This window comes from Typopeltis vanoorti, chromosome 12 (genome assembly GCF_054136105.1).
Source record: "Typopeltis vanoorti isolate ZY-2024b chromosome 12, IOZ_Tvanoo_1.0, whole genome shotgun sequence".
NCBI classification, from domain to species: Eukaryota; Metazoa; Arthropoda; class Arachnida; order Uropygi; family Thelyphonidae; genus Typopeltis; species Typopeltis vanoorti.
In genome coordinates, this window is record NC_143560.1 from 28,743,583 (window position 1) to 28,763,701 (window position 20,119).

At 32.1% G+C, this 20,119-nt stretch overlaps 1 protein-coding gene across 2 annotated transcripts in view; it reads left to right on the top strand.

Annotated features, from left to right (window-relative positions):
- Window positions 1-18,667, top strand: part of LOC150100649 (uncharacterized) — a 43,824-nt gene extending 25,157 nt beyond the window's left edge. Inside the window, exons 3-6 of one of the 2 annotated variants that reach the window (XM_090402021.1) lie at window positions 13,691-13,747; window positions 13,961-14,085; window positions 15,289-15,436; window positions 18,179-18,667. In XM_090402021.1, coding sequence (XP_090258147.1) covers window positions 13,691-13,747; window positions 13,961-14,085; window positions 15,289-15,436; window positions 18,179-18,183 — 335 coding nt within the window. In that variant the 3' untranslated portion in view covers window positions 18,184-18,667. The remainder of the gene's footprint in view (window positions 1-13,690; window positions 13,748-13,960; window positions 14,086-15,288; window positions 15,437-18,178) is intronic. The other variant, XM_090402022.1, reaches the window with a different exon arrangement.
- Window positions 18,668-20,119: the final 1,452 nt, after the last annotated feature.

Consider the following 20,119-nt stretch of genomic DNA (forward strand, 5'->3'; position numbering starts at 1 on the left):
AGAGGAGTGACAATCATTCCCATGTTTGTGGATGATTGTCATTGCTCTACTGGTTAAAAAAAACTAGTCCTTCACAATGGTCCTTTTGAGAATATCCATTATGAATTTAGTGCATAAAAGCATATATAGGATAATGAAACTGTTCCAAACAATTAACATAAATCCACACAAATGTCTGCATTAAATATTGTTGCCCTCTCGAAATGAAATTTTAGATTTCATAACATTGAAATGCTTGTTTTTCTAGTTGCCCTGTTTGTCCAATCTGAGAATGGTTACAAACATTTAACTAATTTGATTTTTTAATATTTCTAGTTGTTTTTACTAGTTTATTTTATAAATTATAGAACATTATAACTAAATATAATAGAATGTATCAACCTTAAATATAATAGTATAAGGGAAGATACCAAATTAATCAGGTGACAAGTTAGTTCATGCAGTTCTAAGATATGGAAGCTATTGATACCAATAATGCATGAAGTGCGCCTCAAAAAAAAAACCAGCATAATGAAAAACATGGCTATTCCATTTCTTCAAACATGTTTATTTTGTGTAAGCAAGCAACTACACAAGCAATCACTAAATTATGTAAAGTTCCTTTTGTCCAAACATTTGCAAGTATTTCTACTTGCACTTGCCCTATTTGGAGGATGCTGCACAGGTTCAAATTTCACATGCACTTTGTAACAGTGACACCTAGATATTTTCCCACAACCCTGGTTGGGAAGTTTAAATATTCACCTTTATCGTTAATGGAATATCATGCATAGCACATGCTAGATGCAAAAGGTTTTTCCCTCCTTAAAATGTATGAGTAAGGTTTAAAATTTGGAAAGGGTGCTTATTTTTTAAAAGTTTTATTCTAAACTGCATAAACATTTCTAGTCACCTGATAGACAATTTCTTTTATGATAAGAAATTTGAAACAGTACTAGTTTACTACAAGCATTAGTGAGGTAAAAGTTTAATCTACTTATATTGATTGTTACCAAATACATTTTCACTGTATAAACTTCCATTTACACTGATTCTGTGCAGTTCTAAAGAATTGCTATGATAAAGTACACTATTGAGGATTTTAGTTGATCTTGTTCATTTTCTAGTTATGTAAATTAATGCTAAGATTGAACTACCACAAAATGAATCCATATTACACGTTTTCTTGTCCATTCTTATGTGCTGATTACTACACTTACAATTTAGTAAAGGGTATATGTGGTACTATATTTGTACAATATAATAATACATATTTGAATTCCCTATAAATGTGTTTTAAGTTTGATTTTATTTTACTGAAAAATTGATTTTTTTGTATTTGTTCTACATCATTCAGTTTTACCTAAAATGAAACTGAAGCAGTAGTTAATGTTTTTTTTTTTCAGTTATGTATACAGTGAAATAACTTTAGACATGCATTGTAATCAATTTTTATCTATTTTATGACTGAATTAGCATGTGATTTTTTCTTAACTGAGTGAGGGTGCTTTTCTCAAATTTCTTAGTTTATTATAAGCTATATATATATATATATATATATCCATATCTGATAAACCACCTCTTCAGACCTGCCATTTAGAGAAAGAAAGGAGGAAAGAAATAACAAAAAAAAAACTTTTAGTATAGTTCTTATTAATGGCCTTACAGGAATTACTCCCTGCACCTGAATGAAGCCAGTCAACTATAACCACCAAACTGGCCACAATCTGTCTAAACGGCAGTCTGACTATCCCTTACTGTTAGCTCTCCTATTAGGGGTGAGTTATAATCATTCTAATCAAATCAATTGCAGGTTATTTCAATACAAACATAAGTAATAAAGGGTATGTACATAAATTGAGTTGCATGTATTGTAAAATACAATGAAGTTCTTGCATGCTATTATCTTTAGATAAGTGTTTACTTTGAAATATAAATTAATCAATTATTTAGTTACAGAATCTTTCTAATGTCAAAATAAATTGTATTGTTTTAATGTAGGCCAATCTTTAATGTACAGATTTTTAATGTCTTTCTATGCAAGTTGTAATTGTTTCATTCTATTTTTGCTGTCACTGTATTTACATTAATGTATAAGATTATGATACTTTCCAATTTACCTCATGATTAAATTTCAATGTGAATAGTTTCAGTTGCAAAATTATATCCCACATGAATTTTGCAGGGGATTCTTTATATAGTGATTGTTCTGATATGAATTGTTTTTTTTTTTCCCAGTTTTAATTATGAAATCCAGAATTTTAACTTGTAAGCACATAGTTGATGTGTATATTAAAGCATTTTGCATTAGCAGGAAAAATGAGTTGTGAAGATGGCAAGCATAACTCTCCTATAAGCTAATAGGTGAATAACATAATTGCCATCTTCACTTTTGCCCCTGTACATAGGAATTTCAAGTTTATTATATTTGAAAATGTATCTTAACATAAAATTTCGAATTTCAGTATTTATATTTTATAATTTGTTATCTTAAGCATTCACCAATATACAGATTCTGGGATTAAAGTTTATTTTACTAAGATTCAGTTGGTAGGCTTTATATATCAAATGGTATAAACTGTCTTGCAACCTAACTTACTATGCATTTGTTTTTATCCAATCTTTTAATTGTCAGGGAGTGAATTCTCATTTTTCAGCAGATTTTTTGTTCAGTTTCATCCAAGAACCAATCTTGTGACTGAATGCTTTGTTTAGAGCATTCTTTGGAACTCTGAAATGTATATCAAAAAGCATTTTCATCACTCCTGAATATTTAAATTTTTATTGGAATCATTGTTTTATTTCATTTTGCAAATATTGCAATACACTGTTCTTCCTTTAGAACATTTTTGAGGCTGTATATTTTTTAATTAAATGTGTATGCTAAATCTACACCTTTGCAGGAGTTTCCTTTGCCAGGTGTTGGAAACTGCAAAATGCACATTGACAAGAGCAGAAAATTGTTCTGGACAATTCTGAGTAATGGAAGAAAAGGAACTGGCAGTAGCTGTCATGTATGATTTAATTGGACTAGTTCTCTTCCTTGAACTAGCATTTCCAGATGGTTTGCAAAATGATTTCCTATTGTAACTTTATTAAAATTTCTGTATACTCAGTGACATCTTGCACACTGGTTGTATGCTTGTCATAATATGATCATAACTATGACAGTTTTGTACATCACATCCTGTCTTGAATTCATTAAATGTAAGTTTATAAGAGATTATCCCTAAGTTAATGGAATGTTTCAGTTGAACTATTGACAAGGACATAATGGATGTGACATGCATTATAAAAATTTCTGGGACTTCCTGGGTGGCCCAATGAGTTTTTGAGACAATTCAACTGTCTTATAGAAAATCTTGAGGAGTGATGTAAAATTTTTTTACCAAAATCTTTTTCTGCCTCTTTCAGAAGCAAGCAAACAGAAGTTCTCAATTTTACTTTGTGAAAAGACTTTTCTTGCATCCTTATATTTTCTTCATGTAGTTAGTCATTAGCAGTTGAAATTGTTAGATTTTGCAAAGTTGAATTTCTAATCTTAGAAAATTACCTTTTCTAAGAAAAGTGCATTTTACTATGTCACTTCATTTATACACTTGTAAAAATGCCATAATTTTAAGATTAGAAACCACTTCCTACAAGACTCCCCTATGTTTGATTTGTCTTTAGTTCTGAGGTGCTTATTAAAAATTGAGTTTCACAAGCTTTGGGTATGGTTGTATAAATCCAATGCTTAAATGTTTTTGAATTCCTATTTGAAATACAGTGTTCTGTTCATAGAAAATACCTAGAGTTTGGAGGATGTGCATGGTTTGCTTTAGTGAATTCATGGAAAAAACATTATAAAATGTTACTATTTTCTTCTACTAAGGAGTAAACTTGAAGAGAAAACTAGTTGAGTTCAGTCTAAAAGGGAATGGTCAGAAATTGAATGTTGACAAGAATGCAAAGGACTGGTAGGAACCATATGTAGACAATCTGCAAAGCTGTATTGAGCAACAACTAGAGAATAAAATTATAATCTGGAATTAACCTTACATCTTTCTTTTCACCTGAGATTTGAATATGCATGGCAATTCCTAGTGGGATTTCTTTTGGTCCAGGTTAGAAACATCGATAAGAATTTTCTTTTACTCATGCAAAAGAAACTGAGTCAGCTGAACATCTGCAAGTATGTTTTTACATTGTATAGTGTGAAAACTATCTCCAGGATGTGAACATTGCTGTTTACCATTTCAAGGCCTTTGCATTGAACACAATTTAATGTCTGACTTGTCAGCTGCTTCTGAGGCATTACTTGATATGTAACCTTAAGAGGCATATAGGCAGTACATGATTAAGTTTAGTAATTTCAACAATTTTCCTCTAAATTATTGCTTTATCTAATATTTTGATCTTTTAAGATACTTCTAACTAAATCAAACTTGGTTGATTGATTCAGTTAGTATCCATCTTGGCCTTCCTCAGGATCTTTGCATCAGACACCTATTTTGGTAAGCTGTCCTTTCCCATTCTCTGTGTGACCATATCCATAACTGAGTTCCTTTCTAATATCATCTTTAATGATACTGCCATTCATCCTAATTTTTCTCAAAATCAAAGATTTTTTTTTTTCAATAACTCAGCTCCATCTTGGAACAGTCTTGTATATGGCTAGTTTAGTGTCTGCTAAATTCTCTTTCTATATGAATTTTATTCTGTGGGTTCTCCATTGAGAAAGCATTTGAAATTCTATGTTCCTGCCTTAATGATATTGCCATTCATCCTATTTATTCACTCTAATTTTTCTCAAAATCCAAGTTTTTTTTCAATAAAACTCAGCTCCATAGTTTAAAAAGCTCTTGTGGCCTATAGCATATTAGTGCTATAGGCTACAAGACATGGCACTTCAATGTCATGTGTGTACAAGAAGAAAGGAGGAATCTCTTCACATTCTGCTTGAACAGCTGAGGGTTGTAATCTTTGGGGAAGGCAGAGTAGGAGAGAGACTATTCAAAAGAACATGTGGATGGAATGCAAGAGGAAGCAAGTTTCAAGATGGACTGTAAAAGGGTGTTAATTAGCAGCAGCTCTTGTTCTAATGATTTTGGAGGAGTAGAGGAATAATAGTAATTAATTCATAGAACTATCTGGAGATCTTGATCAGTCTAAGAAGGGAAACCTGATCATGTTTGGATATCTCAGTATTACTGAAGATGGGAGGGATAGATCAGACAAGACAAAGTTATCTCCATTGGGATATAGCTAGGAGATTGGAGTTGAGGCTGTGGATCTTGAAGAATCTAATACTTGAGCACTAAGATTTGTCAAATGAAAATAGGGAATGGACTACCATGTCATCAGAGCTATTGATGGGATTGGATATCTGCAAGAGCAGATAATTTATATACAAGAGTGGTTGAAAGCCACTCTTGTATATAAATTATCCTAGGGCACTCCTGCATTGGTGGGAAAACCTGAGGAGGTGAAACTGTCCAGCATGATATGTGAGAAGCCAATGCAAAATTTGGCAATCCAGTTGTGCATAGGTATAGAAGGGCAGAACATGATTTTCTGTAGCAGTTTTCAGTCCTGAAATGGATTGTAAAAGCAAGGTTGTTTTGACTCTTCCATGATTTTAGAGAATGGACCAATTGTATGGTAGTTTTGGAAGATCCTTTCTTTGTGATAGGCGGATATGGGCCTGATTCCATGTTGTAGGATAGTTACCAATTGAATTGACAGATTGAAGAGGTGATAAGGGATAGGTGTTGTTCTGGAGTGCAAGCTTTTAACAGAATATGTGGGATATTGTCAGGATCAGATTCCTTCAGGATTTCCCTCATTATTAAGGATTCTTCAGATTTCTTCCAGGCTGAGTAGGTGAAATGGAGCTACTAGATGGCTAGAGCTGTTCATGGTATAGAGAATTTTGCCCAGGTCATCAGTGCAGGAATTGGAAGAGAATGGTATTACTAGAAAGTCAGCCTTGGCCTTGTATAACTACAGTATTGTCTGGATGTGAGTGGAAACCTGGGTGGGCAAAACTGTGCCCAATGACATTTGCAAGGGAACAGGGCTCTTGTCCAAATGGCAAGCACTCAAGTTTGCAGCATTTAGCCATTTCATAGTTTTTTTTTACTGCATTGGTGCACCTTTGAGAACACCAATTCTCGGATATGTTTATGGTACCCATATCTTTAATTTGCATTGAGAGCTGATTCTTGGTTACATGGTGGTCAGCATTTATGATTAAGAATTTAGGGATAAATGTTAAAATAATTACTTAATATTAGGAAAGTAACAATTGACATTTCACCCCTGTATTGAGGTCATCAGAAAAATGTATGAGAAACATGTTACATGCTTCTGCATTTTACAAGGTTAAATTATGCTGCTTATTAATAAATTTTCTTCTAGGCTTGTTCCGGTTGCTACAAGGGTAGCAACAGGAACAAAATCTCAATATGAGAAGACTTTAGAAATGTTTAATGTGTTCTGTTAATTTATTCTTTATTTTTAAAAATTTATTTTAACTATTCTATTTTTAATATTTTTTTAGTTTCTCACTAGAGGTCTAGCTAGATAAAAATATTAATAAGCAACTTTCATTTTACCTTGTAAAGTGCAGAAGCATGTAACATGTTTCTTATACATGTATTTTTCTGATGACCTCAACACTGATCGAAACGTCAATTGTTACTTTCCTAATATTAACACGTTCGCTGCCAACTAAGAGTATACTCGTATGTCGATTTACCAACCTCCTATGCCAAGCACGAGTTAACCCTTAGTATAATTACTTTAATTTGGACCCTTGGATTCTGAATAAAGCAGAGAGCATGTCGGTGGGGGGGGCTTGATAGAAGCGAAATAATTTCAACTAAAATATAGTATATTATATGTGCCTCAGAAGCCAACTACGAATATACTCGTATGTCGATTACCAACCTCCTATGCCAAGTGCGAGCTAATCCGTAGTAAACACGTAATTTGTGAATCAGTTAATCAATGAAAATATAACATGAAATCAATAAAATAAAAACCAATTTATTCAAATTACAAATGATACGCTTTAAAACAATTTTCCACGCACAATGGTGGTTTTTCCTGGCAAACAGGACAATTTGCTGTGATGCTATAAGCTCATCCATTCCAACAAAAACTTGAGATAAATTGATCTCTAAATTTTAATGCAGACATTGCGTTTCCAGTAATTATAAAATTTATGCGCATTTTGAATGTATATATCAAAAATGCGTATTGCCTGTTTCTTTGGTCATCTAATTGTCTTTCATAAGGGGGAATAGTAAGAAAAGTGATCAGAAAGATCGATGCCTGACATACCCAAATTATGGTCCCTAACGATATTTGATTTTAATTGAATTTTACCATTCCCATTTTTTGCTTCAACCATTTCAAATTTGTGTATATTTGAAATGGAAAGAACCTTCCCTTCCATTTACGATGATGAATTCATTAAATTCATCACTCATATTAGCATAAGCTTCTAATTCATTATCAGTAAGTTTTCTTGTACTGGTCCTGGCGAAACTGAAGGTTTTTAGAGACTAGACGCAATAAACACATTCTTCAGTGCATGTAACATATGGTTGGGGGTGATACGAGATTACTCATAGTTGGCTTATAAAACAAAATTCTGTCTGATAAGCCGGCTACGAGATTACTCGTAGTGACCTTGAAGACGCAAAAGCGCTTGGCGTTGGGAACAAACTATGCCCAAGTAGCGTGTCAGCAAATGTGTTAAGTAAAGTAATTATTTTAACATGTGTATCCCTAAATTCTTAACCATGAATTAACTGATGAAAATCCATTAGTTGGATTAATTAGAAGTTTAGTTGGAGCTGACTATGTAAGGTTGACTGACTGCCAAAGTCATCAGGTTATTTTTGGTTTTAATGATATAGATTGCACATTCAGCTCATGAAGGTTTTAGGTAAGTATCAATTTAAGCTTTTCATTGATTTACACTTTGATATTCTGTGATTTCAGTGTGCAGTTTCTTTCAAAAAACTGTCTGGGCTGTAAAACTGAGTCTAATGCATGACTTAAAAAACACCACTTTTAATTGTCGTTTGATTTTTTTAGTAGAGTTAACAATATTCTGAACTGAAGAAATATTGATGCCATTTTTCTGTAATAAAATAAGATTGGGGCTTAGCCTTTGTCACATTTGCATTCAACTTGCTTGTTCAGTTGCTGGAAACTGAAATCCTAATCTACTTGACATTTTGCCATTGTCATTTTTAGATAATGCTTAAGCTGCCAACAATATTTGCTGTGAATTTATTTGGATGACAACCTTCTTACAAGCTACTTCCTACCACTTTGCATTAAGAGCATTATCGACTGATTCTTTTAAGGTTACATGTGGTCAGCATTCGTGATTAAGAATTTAGGGATACACATGTTAAAATAATTACTTTACTTAATATTAGGAAAGTAACAATTGACATTTCACCTCTGTATTGAGGTCATCAGAAAAATGTATGAGAAACATGCTTCTGCATTTTACAAGGTAAAATGAAATACAAAGTATACATACACTTCCTTGTTTGGGGAGAATAGGGTAGTGGAAACTGGGTTTTAAAACACATACTAAAATAACTTGCTTTGCTGTTCAATGTTTTAAGTTTTTTTCTGATAAATGATGTATTTATGACCTCTGCTAAACTACTACATCCCTTGAATTTTCTGTGCATAGAAGAATATGTAAATGAGTAGAAAAGCTTTTGCTGGCAGTTCATGTGAATTTTGTGAAAGGTATGATTCACAAAAGAATAGGGAAAAAATTTCTTATTTGCTTATATTGTTTGTGTTATACCTTTTCAAATTTTCAAAACAAAGAACAACAGTAAAGAAGTTTAAAAATTAACAATGAGCTAATCCTAATGTCACCTATACTTATACCTGTAACCTGGTTTACTTTGGACAGAAGGAACCTTTGGCATCTGCTGCAGAATGTAAAAAAATGTGCCACACGATCGTTTTACAAAAAAAAAAAATCTGGAGAAAGTCATTTTAAGATCAAATGAATATTTATTGGTGCTCCTTGTGTTATGTTAGAATTTTTAAATTAGTCACTGATAATTTTGTAGCTGCACATGTATTTTGAAGATCCTGGGTATAACAACACCAGAGAAACAAGGAAATAAAGTTGAATAATTTTTCTCATGTTGTGAATTAAAATCGTGAATAAAAAAAACATCAACTGCCAACATAAGCCTATTACATGTTTGAGAATTCTTCCTATGTAGCATCTGATACCATCATGGAATGGATCCTAGTATTCTCCTCACTGGTTCATAATTACCAGCTTTGAAGTTCAGCATGCAATAAATGGGGGAATATACATACTTCCCTGTTTGGGGAGAATAGGGTAGTGGAAACTGGCTTTTCTTGCTTCCCTGTTCAATGTTTTCAGTTTTTTCTGATGTTAAATGATGCGTTTATTCAGTAATTTGCATTAATTTCTGCAGTGTAAAAAAAAACCAGTATTTGGTATTTTTTATCTAGCATTCTTGCATTTTTCTAATTACTAAAGTAGTTAAATTTTTAATTAAGAGCATAAAATGGAGACCCAGGATGAAAATTGCCAGGATGGACAATGTACAATCTTGTACACATGCAAAATAGGGCATCTAAGAGATGTTTCTAATAGCATTTTTGTATATTTACAGTGATAATTGGACAAGAAATTTTTGGCAAATACTTTGTTGCCTAATTTTTTTTGCTTAAAGTTAGTCCATTTGTAAACTACATTCAGATTTGCTCAGTGCTGCCTCTCATTCACTCAAACCCTCAATTTCTTGTTGGAATTATGGCCAAAGCATCTGTATGTGAAGCTGGCTGGTGTTTTTCTGATCGGTAAATACATCCACATGGCAATAAATGATTTTGATTTTCCTGCATCACTTTTCTATTTCAGCGAGACTCCAAGGTTTAGTATTTATTTGTTTTTGAACTTTTTTTATTCAATGTGATATTCATTTCTATCCTCACTTTGTTAAAGCTATTTTGAAGCCTATCCTACATGGAATTTTGACTTCTTTCCATTCAGAAGCTTAGTTAATTAGCTGTACAGCTCCAGGAGTGATTTTAATTTTAGTAATTGTCTTTTTTTGCAAATGTGATTTTTTTAAAGGTGCATTTACAGATAAATTTTTCTGAGGTATCTAAAGGAATACTGAATTTTTAATCTATTTTAAAACTAAAAGTACAGTGCCACCATCCTTTCTTTTAGTGTTGCATGGTGATCAGCATTGTAGACTTTACATACAACAGTTATAAATAACTTCATTTCCTGACGTTTTGACCTTCATATTATGGTCATCTGGAGTATATACAAGGACAAGCTTACTTACATTTCACACAGTATGCTAAAGATTTGATGAACAGTTAGGTTCATCAAATCTACACAAAAGAACACTACAAATGGTTTTGATCAGATTTACTTAGTAGTAATTTTCTAGAATGCATATCTTTATTTTCTTTGACACTAGTAATTGTAAGTTTACATATTCAGCTTTTAACTAGAGATACTACTCAAAAGTTCTGTTAAATTTTCATATGGAACTGATGTTCACAAATCCCATTAGCACTTATTCCTATGATAGTTTTTGTACCTATTCAAATGCAAAAACTGTCGTTTGTAATGCTAGTAACTTTTATTTCTACTAATATTTGCCATTGATAGCATAAATGGCATTCTATCAGTGCTCTAATTCCAAGTGAATTTTTTTAATATCATGCAAACCAATTAAATAACCTTAAATGGAAAACACTTTTTAAAAAAATCATCAGTTTAGAACTAACAATGATTTTCTTTTTATTTTCGTTATATTAATAATGATACACAGCAAATCGCCAAGTTAAAATTAATTTCCATTGATTTCTGCCTGGTGGTGCTAGATTTCACAGAAAACAATTTTTGACAAATTACAATATTGCACAAGGAAAGGAACATTTGGATCATGAGAATCCATTAGTCTGAACTGTTTTCAGCTTGTAAAACTTCTATAGCTGAAGAACCTAGTGCATGTCAGCTAAAGAAGTTTTTTATAAACATCTATAAAAACAAATTTGATACTCTATAATGGTATAAATATCCATGTGACCTAAAAATGAAGGTGAAACCAAGCTATGCATTCCCTTATTTGGTTTTGGACACTGAAGTCTTCATTGGTAGCAGAAGCCAGTATGGTTGACAAAGGGGGGTCATTTGAGGTGATTTTCTAAACTATGGAATACTAATACAAACTTGTGGTTGATTTCCACTTCAGTCTTATTTTGATAGTAAACCTAGATTGATTTTGATTATACTTTGAGCCAAGTTTTGTTACTAATAATAACAGCTTATTACTGGTTATGACAGATTAGGCTCTGCAGATCTGAACCAATCAGTATAGAAAATAAGTAGCTTATCCATAAAATCTATATGGATAAGTGGGTCCATTTCAGAACTGACAGGCCTTAATTTAAACAATTCCATGCTGAATGCTTATCTTTAAAAGCCATAATTAGTTTTTTCTTCATCTACTAATCAATCTTTTCTGTGAAATGATTGTCTCCCACCTGCCTTTCATCAGTGGCACAGTGACATTCATTTTAGAATTAGCATATTGCTTATATGGGATTTTTGAGTCTAAAATCAGTCTTGCTAAATATTTGTTAACATTTGTTTCTATATCTTAAATGTTTCATAGTTGGACTTTCCTGATCGAAAAGTTGTTAATTTTAAATTATGAAGCTATAAAATATTTCAAATGATCATGGAGGCTTCTAACTCCAGAATAAATGTATTTACCAGAGCATGGTTCTGTATCTACTGCATTTTTTACTAATCAAATGAGTGACAGTTGAACAGTGGAACTAAAAATTCAGTTCTACAGGATGATCTACAGGAATAATTGAGTCTTACATTGATACTGGTTTTATTTATAGCAGACTTCCAAGATTTTTCTCCCTGATAAATTTTCATATATTCAGCTCAACTAAAGATACTACCCAAACAACAAAAGTTTGTATGAGTAGTATCTTTCCAAATTTTCATATGGAACTAATTTTCATAAATCCCATTAGCACTTATTCCTACGATAGTTTTTGCACCTATTCAAGTGCAAAATCGATCTATTTTTCCTTCTGGTAATTCGAGATTTCTCCTGCTGATTCTTTTAATGTGTCCTGTCATCCTGTGTTTTCTCTTTATAAGGTGTTCTTTTGGTTCCCACAAAGTTCCATGGTTTTTTTTCTCCCTTTCCAAGAAGTTGTCAGTTCTTACCCAAAAGTTTAAAATTTTTGCTTAGTGTTCCTTAAAAAAATTTTTTTTAAAATGATATTTCATTTCATTTGCACCACACCTCAGATTTCAAGTGTTTCACCCTACCATGCATGCCAATCAGTTAGCTTTTTGCTCACACTGAGATTAGTCTTGTTCCTTATTTTGTACTAGTTGAATTCCTGTGTAAATGTGAAGTGGCAAAATCTTGGAAACAGGCTATAAATTAAACTAGTATTCATCAACACATTGCACAAGAAGTATTCTTGTAGTTTAAATACTGTGCACTTTTCTTGACTTAACATACCTGCCAACTCTTTCCTAAGGATATTTGTATCACTTTCAAGCTCACATTTTGTAATAGCATAGAAATTAGTAATTTCTGCAAGTCCTTTGTGTGGTCGGAAGCAATGAAAAGTTTTCATATAACTATAGGCTCAACTGTATCTGTAGTCACTTCCACTACAGTATACTCCAACATACAATATGTGGAATGCAACATTTACCATGGTGTGTTGCAAACAAAAAATAAGGAACTAGTGGGATTTTCTTCTGAAGTATTTTGCCATATGCTTGAGTTTATATTTTTTTCTATTGGGATGCTTATCTTTGTTTCTCAACTTATGATAGGCTTGCTATACAAAAATGGCATCTCATGAAACCTAGAATGAAGTGCTGCAATTTGGTATACTGCAATATATATATATATATATATATATATATATATAGCAGACTTCCAAGGTATAAAATATATAAGTATAATTGCACAAAAGCATGCACTTGTGCAATTACATATGCTAGCTTTTTTTACCCATTTACTAAGGAAACTTGGCACCAAACCCCTTAAAAGTACTTTATTTAAATTAAATCTTTTTGGAAATTTTTCATGGAGAATTGCATTAAAAATTTTATAAATCTGCAAGTATGTTAATTTAGTACATGTAAACAATTGAAATTCAGCATTGATCTAAAAAGATCTGAATAGTTTTTTAAAATATTGCTTTTTAAAAATTACAATTCAATTTTCGTTACACCTTAGCATAACAGCCTCATAGATAACTATTTAATGACAGTTCTGAAATGAAAGCTACTTATTTAGATTTTGAACAACTTTTTTAATTACTATTGACTACACATCACTAGTTATTGTAATTGGGAAAATACATCTTCACTTCAGACATCAAATATCTTGCTATTTAAATTCATAAAACCAGGATTCCATTGTATATTTGTTCAGCATTTTTTATGTTGATTGTATTTTAAGGTATAAAATATTTAATATTTTAATGTTCATATTTTTAGTTTTTGAACATTAATATTAGAAGTATATGTAATTAGTTTAATAAATTCATCCGTTTTTCTAATATATATTTTTGTATTAAATTCGTGACCAAATTATGCTTTCTAAAATAAGTATTTTTGTGGATGTAGTGTCATGCTATAACTGTGGCAGAAGTGGGCACATTGCTAGAGAGTGTGGAGACCAGGGTAAGACATGCTATAATTGCCGCAAAAACTGGTCATATTCTAGACTTATATTTATTAGTTTAATGTTATTTATATGTTTAATGACGGATGAATTTATTAATTTAATAAATTCATCCATTTCTTTGAGTGTGTGTGTGTATATATATATGTATGTATTGTATAAATACATTGTACCATTTTATGCTTTCTAAAATTAACTTTTATATGATGCAGTGTCATGCTATAACTGTGGCAGAAGTGGGCATATTGCAAGAGAGTGCAGAGACCAGGGTAAGACATGCTACAATTGTGGAAAAACTGGCCATATATCCAGAGACTGCGAGCAGGATGATAGAAAGGTATTTTTTTTTAGTATTATTGGATAATGCCCCCCTCCCCAAAAGCAAACTGAAATGCAGATAATAGCACTTAAATCTAAAATGCTTGACAGTGCAAAAATTAGTTTGTAAATGATATGGTTTTATTATTGCACACATTTTCATTAACTAATTATCCTGTTCCAACTTACAATGACTTGGTTGCTAGTGCATTATTTTGCAAGTCAGGTTAATCTGACTTGTGCAATCTTAATGTCTGGCTTAATGGATAAAAAAGTTATTCTTTCAGTATCCAGAGATCTGTCAAAAATGAGAACAACTTACACCAGCAGCATATTAGATAAGCTGAATACTAGGATTAAAGAATTTCTGAAGACATCAAGTCATCAAGATTACACAATTTCAAAATATTAAAATAAAAAATTAATGATTTGGAACACAACCAAACTGATGCACATAACTAATACTGACAATTTTCATCCAACTACAAAATGCATAGATGTACCATTCTAAATATGAACAGTGCAGCAGCTAGTTAAATTTGTTCATGGAATTTTCATTCTTGTAGAATAAAGCAACAGTGGTAGCAGCTTTCTGGAAATGTATCAACTTACTTTTGCCATGTATGAAAGGCAGTGCTGTTCTCCCTTTGACACAATGCGTGGTGCTTTATATATATAGTATTAGGTATTAAATTTTGCATATTTTCCAGTCATGAACTAAAAATGTTGGCAACAGTTTGCTGCTTTAATAAGGCCTCGTTTAAGATTCACTTGATCTTCATTTATTTAGTGAATTGTTCTTTTACATGATTGACATTTACTAATGTAATTAGTCCAAAGTTTAAATGTGCACTCTAAATTATGTGTCTGAAATTGGTTTTTGAAAGCTTTTATAACTTTTATAATTTCAAGCTTACATTTTGTACTGGCAATGAAATTAGTCTTTCTAGTAGATAAAATTATGCTGGTCTAATTATAAAATATTCATATCCTTAAATCTTTGACTAGATCAGTAGTTCACACTTTAAAAATGTACAAAATTAGTAAATGTCAATCATGTCGTCAGTACTAAAAATTAAAAAAAAAAAACTAATTTAAAACAAATCACATTGAGACTAAATTTCCACCATTACATAAGGAATGGTACAGTGAGAACTGCTGCTCTGGACACTTAATTGTCTTATATATATTCAGACATTTAATGCTAACTTTTTACTTGCAGTGTTATAGCTGTGGTAAATTTGGCCATATTGTCCGTGATTGCCCAGTAGCTGACAGGGAAAGAGATGATCGTAAATGCTACAACTGTGGAGGAATTGGTCACATCAGTTGGGACTGCCCGCAGAAGGGTTCGGATGTGAATAGCGATGGTATGTCTTTTTTTATAGGTGATGTATAGTATGGTTTGAAAAGTGTGAGAGAGATAGTTTACCAGTATTTTTGAATGCATGTTATAAGTCATCTCAAATTTTAATACTTTTGGGTCAAATTTTTTTAATGATTAAGTGCTTATGCTATAGCATGTTTTCCTTTCGGATGTTTTAGGAACAAAATTAAATACTGACATTAAATTTAATTTTTGGCTAGATTTCATGACATTTAACAACAGTTTGAAAACTGAACAATTTAGTTTGTTTGTCTGGATCGGACACATTGAACGTGTGCAAAGATGTCTACATCTATAAGGTATTAGAGAAGAACATAGGTCTGCAAGTTGTCCAACTGTGTGATGTACACTGCAGATGAGTATACAAAAGAACTTTCTGGTCTGTACATGAATACTAGGAGCATCAGAAACAAATGAATAGTTTCTTGCATTAGTCTGGGACCTCAGATTGTAGGCATTAGTGAATCAGACATATTAACTAGTATAGAGGGTAATGTATTTTTAGGAAGGATAGAGGGCTGTGCTGTTAATATCAATATCATCAAATTCCTGCCATGTACCCTCAAGGGTGTACAGGATATGATAGTACTACATGAAAAAATTATATCATTATTAATTTCCTATCTACAATTTTCCTCCAAATCAGTCTGTTACTTGTCAAGACTCCAACATTATCAGATCTTATATTTCTATCGTCTAAGGCACTTTGTACCGTATCAATCCACCTATATCTTGGTCTTCCTCTGGGTCGTTTTCCTGCCAACCTGGCAGAGAACACTTGTTTTGCTAATCTTTCCTCTCGCATTCTATTTAAGTGACCATACCACCTGAGATTAGCTCTGCTAACGCATTCCTGGATGCTGACAATGTCAAGTTCTTTCCTAATATCCTCATTTTCAATATGATATTGCCATTGATGCCATCTGTTCACGCCTCTAATCTTTCTCAGGACTCTCATATCTGCGGTCTCTAGTCTTTGGTCAAGTGTTTTACTTCTGACCCAGCTCTCAGATCCATAAGTTAAAACTGGTTTGAATGCTGTCTTGTATACAGCTAATTTAGTGTTCAGACTAATTTCTTTCTTATTCCATATGAATTCAATTGACTTCCCACCATACCAGCTTTGCTGATTCTGTTGTCTATTTCTATATTTAATTTACCATCTTCAGTAAAAATCGTGCCTAAGTAGCTGAAATGTTTTACTTGTTCCACAGGTTCTCCATTCACAACACAGTTGACATTTTCAATGATTCTGCCTATTTTCATTGTCTTTGTCTTTTTATTGCTGACCTTCATACCATATCTATTACAACAGCTATTCAATTTAGTCAGAGAATCTTGCAGACTTGTAGCGGATTTATTTAGAAGTATAACATCATCCGCATAAAGCAAAGAGTTGACATTAACATCTCCAATTTTGATATCAGGTTTAATACCACATTCCTTCATAATGTGATCCATATAGATAATGATTAACAGAGGGGATAATGTACATCCTTGTCTCACACCAGATTTAACATTAAACCATCTTCCTGTACTTCAATTCTAACTGCTGACTTACAACTCAAATAAAGACTAAGTATTGCTTGATATAATGCCCCATTGACACCATATAACTGTAGTGTATTGAATAGCTTCTCTCTTGGCACCTTGTCATATGCCTTTTCCAAATCGACAAAATATCAGATGACTTGAATCCAGTTACAGTTCAGACCTATGCAGTACTACTACTAACAGTATTTCATGTTGCAGTGAGTTTGAAGCCATCTGGTGTGAGGTGGAATCTAACAAGATCAATTACATAGCAGGGTGTTGTTATAGACCTAATGAATTCGTTGCTGGTGATGAAGAAATGCATCACCAGATAGAGATGAGTACAAAAAGAGTAATTATAATGGGAGATTAATTATCCAAATATTGATTGGTTAGCAGTAGAATCTCATAAGAATGAAAATGCATTTGAGCTGTTGGACAACTTCTTCAAGCAGCATGATTGCAACCACAAGATTATGGTTGCATATTCATGCAGTGCATTTTCGCTGATTATTTCTTTGAACCACTAACCTATATTTCTGGGTTACTGGTTCCTGAAAAAGAAAATGTAAGAGAACTATATGAAAAGGTTGAAAGTCCTTATCCTTGCATATGATTCAAATGTCTTTGTGGCCATCATGCCAGATATGTATACTTCTCAAATGCTAAATTGATAATGCAAGGGATAAAATGTGATGGGCTTGTCTTCATGAGCTCATGCAAGTTTTGTACAGGTTCCACCTTTTTAATTAGTTAATTTTATAGGTGAATGTGTAAAGTACTCCTTGTATACACAAAAAAAAACTAACCTGCAAATGTGCATGTTCCATAAATAACTTGTATTTATTTAGTATATATAATCTTCAAAACCTCGTAAAGCTAATGGACTAACTTTGAATCTTGGTGTGGCATAGTTTGAGTGCTTGAAGTACCTTTCATTACGTGACATTTTGAATATGATGGTTTAATAGCATGAATCTCCATGGAAATTGTAGAATGCCATAGCATGTCTTAACATGGTGAGAACCTTTCCCTCTTAAATTTTGAATCTTCTATGTCCTTTCTACACAATGAATTTTTCAGTTTAACCTGCTGTTCTTGATCAGAGAGATCAGGAATAAAATTTCTGATTATTTTATTATAGTAATTAGTTTGCATTGCTGATGTTTACTAATTCTTTGTTTGTTTTTAGATTGATTGGAAGATATTTTCATTCTCAGAAGATAGCACAAGGACAGTGGATGTGTTAAACACTTTTTTTTTTTAAAGAAAGCAGTGATTTTTAGGTATATTCAATCCTCTCATAACGAAGAGGAATTTATTCCTTAATGTAAGAATATTAAAATGGTTTGTGTGTGTGGTCTGTTAAAATATACTGTTAAGCTTTTTTTTTTCTTTTTAAAAAAACACAAGAGCAAAGATGGCCTTTACTAAAGTATGTGATTATGAAGTCTTAATGTAGTTTTTATCTCAGATATATGATGCTATAAATGAACACCACTGGAACTATGTTGTCAGGCTTTACTTCTGTCCTTTCACCTATCCATACTTTAGTGTACAAAAAAGTATAATTGGTAATTTTGTTTATTGATTTTGTAACTGATATATATGAAAATCCTCATGTAATCGTCATTTTCATTTGTAAGTTTGAAACAATAAAATTGGTAGTTTCGAAAATTTTCATGCTGGTTATCTTGAATTTTTTTAACTGACATCTCTAAAATCATTCTTCTATAACTACTATACATAAGCATAAATACAGAATATAAAATTACATTAAGAATTTAATTTTCTAGTAATGTTTTCAGCTCTGCGTAAATTTGCATAGATGCATATATACCTACTTTGTACCAGTAGGCCATGCTATATTGTAAAACTGCTCAACTCTCAAATGCAGATCTGAAGTATACTAATTAGAAATGGTTTCCCTTCACATAATAAAATTTACAAAAACTAAGGTTGACTGAATAGTGTAATAAAAGAACCATTTAACCAAATTTCTCTGCCATTTGTAGTAGGGTCCAAAATAGAATTAGGAAAGAATTCTTTTAATAGAAAACAGGAAATTACCATATCAGTGATGTTAAGGTTTTATAACTTGTGTTGGAAGTTGATGGAACAACTTTTATGAACTGTTCTGAACAGTAATTTTAAATATTAGCTATAAATATTGACAATACACTTTCAGTAATGGTGCTCTCAGTAATACATTGATTTTTATTTAAAATAAAGAGCCAATAGGCTTCATTTTGGCGATGTAAAAGATGATTTAATTAAGGGGATATTAGAATCCCACATTGTTTTAAAACCGATTAAGAAACTCAACGATTGGAATCAGTTTCATAGTAACTATAAACGTATCAGCAACTACTAGCATGAGCTAAAGTACATAGTTCAAACTAGGGCAACTTGTTGCAAAGGTGGAAAGTTCTGATTGCTATTCTTAATATTTTCCATAATGTAAAACATCTCCTAGGAGATGTATGGTGGGAGGTCACTACCCAGACCAGTTTTGATCTTTATTGAGATCTCATCAGTGAGTAGCTACACCAAAGTATAATACTAAGGTTATAGCGAAAATAACTTATATACTCTGCTATATGAGTTGTTAAAAAGGTGCACCCATAATAATTTAATCATTATAGCAATCTGTCATGAATGGTGGTTAATTTCTAAGTATTCTTGTGGCAATATTAAGACTAGCTTCAGTCTCTACAAATTTTTAAGCGCTTCAATCATATAGAAACTCACAAATTGTACATCCTCATGCATGATGATCAATGGTGCATTATATATTTTTTCTCTGGCTTCTATTTGTATGTTTTAGTTGTCATTTCTCTGATCTGTAATTTATCCATTCTGTCATCTAATAAATCCATCTGCTAAACTAAAAAATGCAATAAATGGTTTTTATCTGCAGCGAGGTTGCAATTTGGGGAGTACTCACATAATTGTGCTTGTAGAAGCATGCTTCAACCATTCATATGCAGATCCATTATATGTATTTTGCTGCATTGTAGACAAATTAGTCTGCATTCAGAAGGTACACTAGATTAACTAAATCATGTTTTGTGAAGGGGAAAAATGCTCAACTGATTTAGTAATGCTCAACATACAATTGCCAATAATTACT